Below are 10,982 nucleotides of genomic sequence, written 5' to 3'. Positions count from 1 at the left end.
TCAGAAGAGGTGTAACGCCTGCCCAACTCGTACAATCGCGGACGCACTGCCAATTGCCCGCGTTTCTCATCCGTAGCATGTTGCGTCGTTGTGTAAACGAAAAAGGACATAAAGAACTATCGGATACTCATGTTTCGTAATTTGTGGAAGGTAAAGAGTACCGTCACTATCAACATCTAGTTGTGCAGAGTCCCCAACACTTAAGTCTAAGGGATGCGCCACTTTTGGCTTTAACACACTCTTTAGAGGTTTTGTGCTACATTGGGCGTGCCGTGGGTGACCACTGGGTAATTATCATCCACCAAAGTGTATGGCCCAACAAACTCTACCGCCCTACCTCACGAATGCAAATTTTGGTAGTTTCGGCACTAGCTTCAAGATGCTGCAGAGACGATTTTGAAAGCTTTAGCTTTAACGTAAATACAAACGTAAACAATAAATAAGAGTATCGCTGAAGAGAATTCATCTTCATAGGAAAATCCTTCTTTGAGAGAAACTTTGGTGTAATTGAAAAAGATGTAAACTTTTTATCTAGTCAAATGTCACCCTAAGTAATCACTTACACGTAGTGAAAAAAAGGACTACTTTCACCGGTACCCTCTATGTAGTTTCTGTAGTGCACTTTATAGTGTGTTCATTTCAATACATGCTTTTATTTCGGTTTTCCTTTGCCACAAATGTACTTCAAGTCAGATTTGTTAGCATTTAAGAAATTAAACTACGTTAAAGAAAGCAGCGTGGTGCAGTGGAACTGTCCTGGGCCCATGATCCAGAGGTCAGTGGAACGATATCACTCATCGACCGCCAACCACTTTGCACCTTCATCATGTCTGGAAAATCTGGAAGCTGGAGCTGGAAGGTCTCCACATTTCGCTATTTTTAGTCACTGCGGTGTTTCACCTAATGCGCATGGCAGCGATCCACTTCTTCCAGGTCTGAAGAGGCTAAGAGTTGAAGTCGGTGACCGACCTACCAATGTCATCGAACTTTGTGAGAGTTTTCTTCTTAGGGGGCGGAATAGGTGATAATCAGAGCGGCTATGTCAGAAGAATAGTCCCAGCCGTCCCAGCCTTATCAGCTTTTGATGGGTTTCCTTAAATATATGGGGTCACTCGTTATCATGAAGGAGGTGCACCAGATTTCGTTTCGGCCGTTTTTCTCGAACAACTTCTCTTTTGGAGTTAGATGGTGTAAGTGGTGGCTGCAATTGTGTGTCGTTGCGGGAGCACCTCGTAGTGTAGCATTCCTCGAATCCGAAAAGCAGAAGAGAAGGGACCATCTCCGATATGGCCTGCGCGGGCGGATCTCGTCCTCGACGGAGCACCACGGGACGATATGAACTGGAATCGTAGAGTACTCAGCTCTCACCTCCTGTGAGCGGGTCTCCCAGAGACGTTCTTCGATGCGGACGGAAAAGGAGATCCTGACAGGTGGATACCAGGGTGTGTCGGGTGCCAAGGTATGAGAGATCCATTGAGTCACATCTTCTCTGTCGCTGAGGATCTGGAGGCACCTCAGTACTTTTGCTTGGTTACATGCACTACTGAGATTGCTAACCTCCGGATCCTCTTTGGCACAGTCTTCCACAGTGTTAGGCCGTCCGGACCGGAGCTGACTTCGAGGATCGTGCCTGCTCTTGCGAAGCGTGCGATTCAGTGGTGGACAATCTCGATGGTAGTGGTGCTCTCCCCCAACGCACTATTAATATTAAGGACTTGTGTTGTCACTCCAATACGGCTGCGCATTTATAGAACAGGAGCAGCGTGGCGCAGTGGAAGCGTGCTGGGCCCATAACCCAGAGGTCGGTGGATCGAAACCACTCGCTGCTAATCATTTTGAATTATCCAGCGACATGATGAAGGTGTAAAATGATTAGCAGCGACTGGTTTCAATCTAATAGCCCTTGGATTATTGGCTCTTCAATGCGCCACACTGCTCTCACTTAAATTGCGTTCTAGTCCTTCAAATGTTAATAATACAGAAGGAAAATGTAGCGATATGAAAGCTGAATAGAAGAAATTTTCGTGGGAAATATCTGTATCATGTCAAGTTTTGTTTTCTGGCACCGCACCAGTTCAACGATCTTGGATCCTATTCAGTCCGTTTCGCCGTTTTGAGGTCCCCCCTCTCGCACAGGTTCTTCTCGATGCGGTGCGGTGAGGCGTTGCGGTTGGGATCGAAAACGGGTTCTTGCAAGCACCGCTAGCTTGGGTTTGAGACCGATGTCTAATCATCGCTGTAGCTTACGATGGTTCCATCTCGATCCCAAGCTTCACTGCGATCCTTCGAACACAGCTTCTTATAGTAGGGTCAGAACGACATGAAGCACGTACGCAACTGCGTACGGGGCGTCTTTCGATGCGCGTTGGCTGGGAGCGTGGTGAAACCCTTGCTGGAAACGCCGTTTCAAGCGCATACACAAATGCACCACAACTACACTCCTGATTCATGTCGTTTTGACCTTTTCAAGTCAAACTGATCAATAGACTGCTGAGGTGGATGTCTACATATGGGTGCGTACTAGAGCATCTCATAAGAACTATAGTTGGGTCAAAACGACATGAAACACGGACCGCTGCGCAAGCGGCCGCGCTCGGAAGCGGTGCGGTGACAGCGGCTGGAATCGAGGTGGGACCATGGCGAACAGCAGAGGTGTGTGGCGGTAGCGTGGATCCTTACACGATCACAACCGCTACGCTCCACCGCTCCGCCTTGAGCGCAGCCGCTTGCGCAAATGTCCGTGTTTCATGTCGTTTTGACCCGACTATAAAGCGATTCCTATGCCGTTTCTTACTACGATCACAGTGAGATGAGCGAAACCACATGGTCTTCCGCAGTCTGCGACCCCTTATAGAAGCTTCCAATGAGAAATCCATACCACGCCAGATTCATGGTGTGTTGCTAAATGCGCCAAGCTTCATGCCATTTTGATGCGACTGTATCATAGCATTTTGCGTAGTGTATGCGACAGCACACCCTACAACACATCTCACGCTCAACAAGCGCTGGACGGAAGTCGGTAATCCGAGAGCACGCATTATCACTCCAAGCTAAGGGAGTAGTAGCGTGTACTGAAGCGTGTCTGCATCTGTCTATTATTAATTGTATATGTGCTCTAATCATTTACAACTCTAATGTTTCAGATGCAATTGGAGGAGAAGACTCCACAAAAACGCCCTTTGTCTTTCTCCGACGATAGCTACGAGTGGGACAGCATTCGCGATGATGTTCCAGCTGACAGTTCGTTTTTTTTTTTTGTTGCATATGCTTAGTTTGTTTATTCTTCCAATGAGTATGATAAACAAGAGATGTTAAGCAACTTTGTCGAATAATTAGCTGTTCCTGCCATGACACGGAATGGAAGCAAGAGCAGCGCAAAATGACTGGAAACGTTTACCACTAAGATCTACCTTGTACTCAGTTGCAAAGCTTCTTTTTGGACTTTAACATCGTGTCTTGATTGTTTGAACTCACGTTAGTGTAACTCTGTCTCTTTTGAACATCACTTTAGGATAACAAGAAAAAGAAGCGACAAAATATACAACGCAACTCTAAGATTAGAAAGAAAACCACGCAGCGATTGCATTCAGTTCACTTCTATGGTCAACGTCGTTGGTGTGAAAGAGAAAAAAATAGGTGATAGTGATTTTATCCTCCAAAGGTTCTAAATGTTGGTTGGCAACGGTGGCGATTGTAGAATTTGCTTCCCTCACAACCGGCCAGCTCAATAATCAATATCCACCCTAAGTGGGTTCTCGCTCGCCTTCCTTTGTCATCGTCTTCAGCAAAGTCGGAACGCAGCAGAAGTTATGACTTTATTTTAACAAATAGTTATACATTCACTGTTTTTCCTTCATCGCCGTTGCTAACGAGGACAATGTCTATGATCAATGATCCGTCATTGGCATACTTGCCACAGTCGTTGATTCTTATCGGTCACAGCTATTAGCAACGGTGACTTTGTTGATTTTCTCTTCGTTTCTTATCTTTTCATTTGAAATCTGACCAACATTGCATTTTTATTTCTCGTTTTATGTAGTCTATCTCTATTCTACTTGACATTTTTAGTTTAGATTGCGGAGAACACTAGAAATAATTCTGATGTTTTGAGAATCGCAGACAACGCTTCTTTGATTTTCTTTTCGCAATCGCCATGAATCTTTGCGGTTGTATTCGTGAGAATAGTTCTTGTAAAACATATGCCTCGTCGGTCCGTACCACCCATGAAATGATGCCGTCGTTAGTGAGGGTTGAGTATGACATCCTTCATTGAAGAAGTTTCGTTGTTGGCGAGCGTCGCAACGACGTCCTTCACCAATCATCCGTAGTCAGTCTCAGAAAAACCGAGGTCAACAAACGACAGTTGCTACACTTCTCAAGTAATATGCTATCGGGCCAAAACTATATGAAGCTCGGTGCAGTTGTGTTAGCGGTGCGATGGAGCGTAGTGGTTAGGTTGAGATTGGGACCCTTGCTAACACCATTCATCGCTGCAGTTCGCCGTTTCGAAGCAGTCGCATCATTACACCGATTTAAACAATTTTATCACACGATGTTCAATAAATATATGGTGTGGTTTTAATTTGGTTGTTCATGAAACATACACATTTTAGTGGGATGGAATTCGATGAAACGTGGAACAATTAGACATGATGAGGACAGCAGTCTGCTGTTCTCTCCTAACGATTTCTCTATCGAGTGGGTTCCTAGCGGACATAGGAGTGGTGGTCGTCGCTCTATAAAAAGAAGGAAATTAGATCCGAACGTTACTATCCCTGTTCAGAAACCGAAGAGCGAGCATACTTGCGAATTTTGTGAGTTCTCTGTTTTCTTACTTTCGCTTTTCTTCGTTTTCAAGTGACATAATATAATGACATACATTTGTTCCGCGTTTAAGTTCGGAAGAGGTTAGTTATAATCATATACAAGGTAACTGTCACGTAAACTTTCTTAATTCTGATTTAATTACTATGGGTGATCAACCTGAGTGACGCCAACATCTTGCATGACTTCCCACTTATTCTGTGGAGGATCCAATGCCACACAAGCAAAAGAACCATAAATCATCAAACGTTGACATATGAATGAGTAGTTTTGTTGAGAATTACCTTTTCTTGATCCCAATCCCTTTTGTCCATGTTTCTCAACAGGATCGATCGTCTGTTTTACACTCAAAAACGGAATCCCTGGCGTTTTTGTGCTTTTTCATAAAAATCATTGCATTCACTGTGAAATTTCCCTCATGCGAAAACCTCGCCAGCGATAGCCTGCTCTTCGTGCATTAGATAGAATCCATATTTGGCAGCAGGATTTAGGTAAATCAATTTATAAAGATTTTTGAGAATCTGCGAATGCGTTTCTTGAGTTGGTATTTTTGTAACTGCCAAAGAACCCTTTCTGAAGAATTCATATTCTCAACATGTGCGCCCGGAATCGCTGCCAGGCTATGTTGTTTCACTATTACAGCAAAATTCACTTTCTATGTCTATTTTAGTGGAGGAGGGCGATCGAGAAGTTGCAAGGAATATAATCGATTCCATTTCCACTTCTGCGGGGACGTTTGAATTTGAAAGGTATTTGGTGATTTTTTCGTTTTTTTTGACTTAATTAAATCCCCATAGTTGTTTGTGTAAAGATGAAGTTAAACTTCTGTAAGAACTACGTAACGGATCCTGAATCATGTTATGCCCGTACACGAATTCTAACTTTGACCTCTATTTTTTTTCAGCGTCCTAACATAAGAATTCGTCGTATACCCTGTTTATATAGTGTGTGGAACTGTGCAACCCTGATCTCAACTTTCTTTTACTTTTATATGCACCCCACATGACATCTTAAAGCAAGCTATGGGAAGAAATTGGAAATTCATGAAATTTATGCTTGCTCTTGCTAAAGGGAATTTCCATGTCATTGTGGTATCTATGATAGAGAGATTCCAATTCACATGTGAAACAATAGTGATACGGTCGGTGCTCGATGGGGTGCCAATTTACTCTACATTGCTACCCGGTTCTACCCCATTACTGAAGTCACTGCGCAATAGAGCTCGCGTCGGGTAAATTGACATTAACGGCTTTCTCATGCCTTATTTTCATCCCCGTCCCCCGGAAGACCCAGTAACTCTCATTTGTTTACTTCCATTAACTTTAATTTCAGAAGCCTAATGAGTTGGGTTGATGTTCTCCTTGTGTTATTTTGCTGTTTTATTTTACGGACAGGGGGCGGAGATTTTAGAGGTCAAGGTTTAGTGGAATTGCTTGCCTCGAACCTTTGCTGATTTGAGTAGCTAGTGGAACCAGCAGGTGGAGGCACATAATAATGCGAGTCAAGTCTACAGAGTTTTAGGTTTTACAGTTTGATTGGGGTTGTTTCAGAGCCACTAACGACTCGTACGCTCGTCTCTTGCCATTTCCAGCTGGCATATCCGACGAGAAAATAGTTCGAGGTGATTGGCAGCTGGATCATTCTCAATGCAAATTGGTACCGTTTTTGTGTGTTGTTCATTCTTACGTCTAGTTTTCCGAAGAAATAAGTGCCACCCTTAAGTTGTTTGAAAATTTAGAAAGACGATAGCAGAAGTTCATTTTGCTTCGATTAAGCAATAGAGCGAAATTCAACGGAGTTTGTGTTAACAACTATGAGAGTAATATTTTTCGATACTTACGTACGATCGAGGTGTAGGTGGTACAAACTAGTGTTGAGGAAAAAGTAATAAAGGATATGTAACGAGCCTGGAATACTTATATCCTACATTTTTCTCCAGAAGGCAACAAAACGATGGTTTTGGGATCTCTCCTCGAGAAGATAGGGCTAGTGGTGGAGATTACAAGCATGAAGGTGATCACGCTCAATTCTTCCTGATAGTTCTGAAAAACGGAGTAGGTACCTAACAACATGGCACGTATGTGAGCACAGGTAAACGCGCTGCATTTGACAGCGAGCGGGAGAGGCAGCATTGACTGTCCGTGTTGCTCGCGGATGTGGAATCCTCCGCTCGCATGCGTGGCACGTTGTCGGGTACTTCGTATGAAAATTCGGCAAGACCGATAGGGAGAATTGAGAGTGATCGCGCTCATACTCCTGATCTACTCCACTAACCCCATCTTTCTTGGAGGGATCCTAACATCGTCTCTTTCGTGTTATGCTGACTTTAAACGGAGCTGAATCTGTTCTACCGTTCATGAAACTAGTTTGATGACCTACTACTTCGTCTTGTCTTGTTTTTGCTTTTGGCATATTACATACACACCAATTGTATCCTTTCTATGATAAAGTAATGTGATAATCCAAGCTGAAATCCAAAATTTTACACTTTTTCTCCACTGAAATGACGTATTCTTGGAAATAAGACTGAGATAGCGCTTCGTTTTTGCGTTGAAAACCTTTTGTAAGCATAAACAGTTAGAAGTTTATTTATTGCATTGACACACATTTGTACAAAAAAGACCTGAAGGTACGATTGCGTAAGTGGTTGCACTTTACGTTGGATCCTAGTTAGCTCATTCAGAGATGAGTAAGCGTCTGCGCCACTTTGAGAGCAACTTCTTCTGCAATTGCACCAGGCTTCACGTCGTTTTGATCCTAGTGTGGAATAGTTGGACCTTACATGTTCGAGAACTCTATAGTAGGTCCTACAACTTGGCCATTTTCTAGCTGTTCTTATCGTAGTTTGCTCAGAAACTATTGTTGAGACTTAATTCAGTTTGTTCGCAGCTGAGGGAATGTTATTCTTTTTGTTTCTCCCTTTTCTAACTACCTGGAGTCATCAAAATTACTTTCCCTCAAGGAGAGTCTTTCTCTAGAAGCCGTGGTCCTTCTTGCTAAATATCGTTTTCTAAATCGGCTAACAAGTGAAATTTAGTGGTTTCAACGCAAATTCTTGCATGTCTTCGGATTGTCATAATTGTCCCACCTATTTATGAAAAACCGCGGAAATATCTTTTTAAGGAATCGCTCCTGTCCGGATCTCCTTCAAAAATATGCCGAGATGTTTCTTTTCCACCTTGGAAAGCAGCTCAGCGTAAGGAACGTAAGTACGAGGTAGGAATTCAGATTTGGTAGGAAATATTTGTTTTTTTTTTCATTCTTCGCTAATATTTGTCTTCCCATTTAATGCATATGGTAGCGAAACAAGAAAACAAAATGATTGCCTTATTGGATTTTTCACTGATTTAAATAAGATTTAAGAGAACAGCTCTGAGCTTGCCCGCAATGCGACGCATGATCTAGTCTGCGCAGCGTTCGCTTGCCATCGTTACTTAGAAAGTCCCGAAGAACGAGCAAGATTTAAAAAGTAGACTCGAAAAATCGACAACCCAACAGACCCAAAAATGTGCATTTTTACATGAAGCTATCGAGTAAAAATAACATTACACAACGCTCTGTGGGAGATTACATTTGAGCTAGTGCGAATGGGTTTTTTGATCTCCAGACTATGAAATTGTTTTTAGGCAGTAGTCATGTTAATGATCCTCGAAATGGATCCTTCCTTATTCTCTAAAATAATGGTGATATCGAACATAAGTTAAGATTTTCGAGAAAAAAAAAGCACAAGTTCTGTCCTTGTTCATTACGGGTCATATCGCTGTAAGCTCGAGCTAAGATCTTAAAATTAACTTCCAGAGAAATCTGAATGATTTGACAGTCGACAAAAAAAAGCTATTTCATATCATATTTCTTATTTTCTTGTGGTGTAAATTGTAACAAGATGGACAACAGCGGTTACAGGGTTCTTAGACCACTCCTTAATGTTGAAGATTATTCACTAACTGGTATCTGCCTTCATTATGGATATAGATAGGATAATCATTTCTGTCTGTAATCCTCTCACATCTCTGATAGTTATTTGGGATACGTATGAAGACTCTTACTCTAGGCACCGATTAGTACGTATTAAAGAAAAAACGAAACATTTCGCTGGTTAAATATGATGAATGGCACAGATTAAGCCACAAAGAGTTCGCCCTAATGGAATAATTGGGAAAAAAGCGAGTTCAAAGCGATGAGTTCGATCTGCCGATGGATGACAACATACTGTAACGCAGACTAACTCTCGCAAGAGAGGGAGAGTGAATTCGAGCGAGACAGTGCTTGTTGATCTTCTCCCAAAATAAGGAGGGTTAATTGACTGATACGAGAACGTTGATATAAACACTGGGAAAAAATCGTAAAGTGTGTTGTGATTTGTAGTAACATTACTTTACTTTGAACCATATATAGTTCGGTTCTGTATATGTATTCTGTAAGATATCCTTGGGATTACTATCTCTGCAAAACAAAGTCTTTTTTTAAACACTCAAGAATTCTTACTGTAGCACCTTGTTCAATCATTAGAAGATGGCACGTTTATACCTCAGCAGTTCTTGGAGAGGCTACTTTTAGAACATTTTGTTCTACCTATAACTGCGGAAAACGGAATTCTTATTCTATCCCTGTATTTATTTCGTGAGCGCTCGAGCGCTAGGTTGAAATTAACCACTTTTAAAAAAATTAAATTCATTGCTAACTTAACTTTCGTTACACTGTTCTTCTTGCTGAAAGATAATACCTCAAATATCAGCTTTACCATTTTGTAGTCATATTTCCAAGTGCGGCTTTCTTTTCTCTGTTTCCTCTATCGTTCTCCGTTCAGGTGCTACATGTAGATCGTAGTGCAAGGATGGAAGATATATCAGTTGAGGAAGGCGAGTTTTCATGGTCAACACTGGAAAGTATCATCAAACATCGTTTCATTAACATGGACCCTACCGGAAGGTAATTTTTGAGGCACTTTATATCAATTTCGTTCCACGTTGGAGTTTATTCAGGTACTCGATTGCTAAGCGTATTTCTGAAATGTTGGATGAGAAACCTGCATCTGCTAACACTTCTGGTTAATATACTCAGTTGTTTACTCCACTCCAGTTGTGTAAGTAAAGCTAGCGCAGTGTTTTCCGTATGCTAGCTTCTACATATGACGTCGATCTCGTCAGAAAGACCTGGTTTTGGTGTTAAATCACATACACACTTCTCGTATATGGTGGAACTTCTCAACTGATTCCATATAGGCCTCATGTGTTGTCTTTTTTATTCTGTTTTGTGGTTTTTTCAAACTAATTCGCTCAATCCAATTGTTGCGTGAGAACTCAGTTTTGGTTTTGAAATAAACACATCGTGGAGGTTGTTTTCTGCACTGACGTACTACTAGAGAAGTTAAGTTTTGACATCTACGCGATATTGATCGAGATTCGAAGCATCGTTGGATAGATTTCGCTGCTATTTACTGTAGTAGTAACTAGGCATTTTGAGATGCATCCGATTTTATATCACATACAAAATCATTTTAAATCACATACACACTTCTCGTATATGGTAGAACAGGATATGTGTTGTGTGTCGGATTCTTTCACGTGTTGTGTAAATTACAAAAAATATATAATTAAAAAAGAGAAGTGGCGGTTTCTTCATGATTTGTAGAAATCCCAATAACATCAACTCCAACTAATCAAGAAATTTGTGAGTTTTCTGTAGGTCTTGGTCATTGACTGGATAATATTTCTGCTTAAAATGGCTTTTCCCCCTCAATCTACGTTAACAATATTTTCCGTTGGAAAAAAAAAACTTATTTCTCGAAGTTAGTTCCTTTTTTGTACTGTACCGACGCGTTTTACGTACTCGCTGACTACGGTATTGCTGCTGGGGCGATCAGTGGTCCACTGATATGATCGAGGTGGTAACTGTTTCTCCTGTCAGTAGGACCGAGGCTAGCGAGGATATGATCTCACTGATGGCTGTACAAAGTGTACCATATCTGAGATGATATCCAAGCTTTTTCTCCAGTATAAAAAGAATATGAAAGCAAAGGCAAACGTCAATGAGAACATACATTTCCAATCAATCAGTCAGTCATTAATCAATTACCGTATCACTTGTCGATCTGTCGACATTTGTTGCATCTATGCCTTCCCCTCCTGATATCAGTATTATCCCAGTGATGATACCGT

At 41.7% G+C, this 10,982-nt stretch overlaps 1 protein-coding gene across 1 annotated transcript; it reads left to right on the top strand.

The window, feature by feature from the left end:
- Positions 1-2,499: 2,499 nt before the first annotated feature.
- RB195_000685 (uncharacterized protein) lies at positions 2,500-9,876 on the top strand (the record flags this gene model as incomplete). The annotated part of the gene is made up of 8 exons (XM_064197156.1): positions 2,500-2,652; positions 3,144-3,240; positions 4,614-4,814; positions 5,495-5,573; positions 6,375-6,480; positions 7,948-8,040; positions 9,632-9,753; positions 9,807-9,876. The coding sequence occupies 8 exons, from the start codon at positions 2,500-2,502 to the stop codon at positions 9,874-9,876; spliced, it is 921 nt and encodes a 306-aa protein (XP_064053037.1).
- Positions 9,877-10,982: the final 1,106 nt, after the last annotated feature.

The sequence above is a fragment of the Necator americanus genome, chromosome IV (assembly GCF_031761385.1).
Source record: "Necator americanus strain Aroian chromosome IV, whole genome shotgun sequence".
Classification (NCBI taxonomy): Eukaryota; Metazoa; Nematoda; class Chromadorea; order Rhabditida; family Ancylostomatidae; genus Necator; species Necator americanus.
This window is presented reverse-complemented; position numbering and strand designations above follow the sequence as displayed.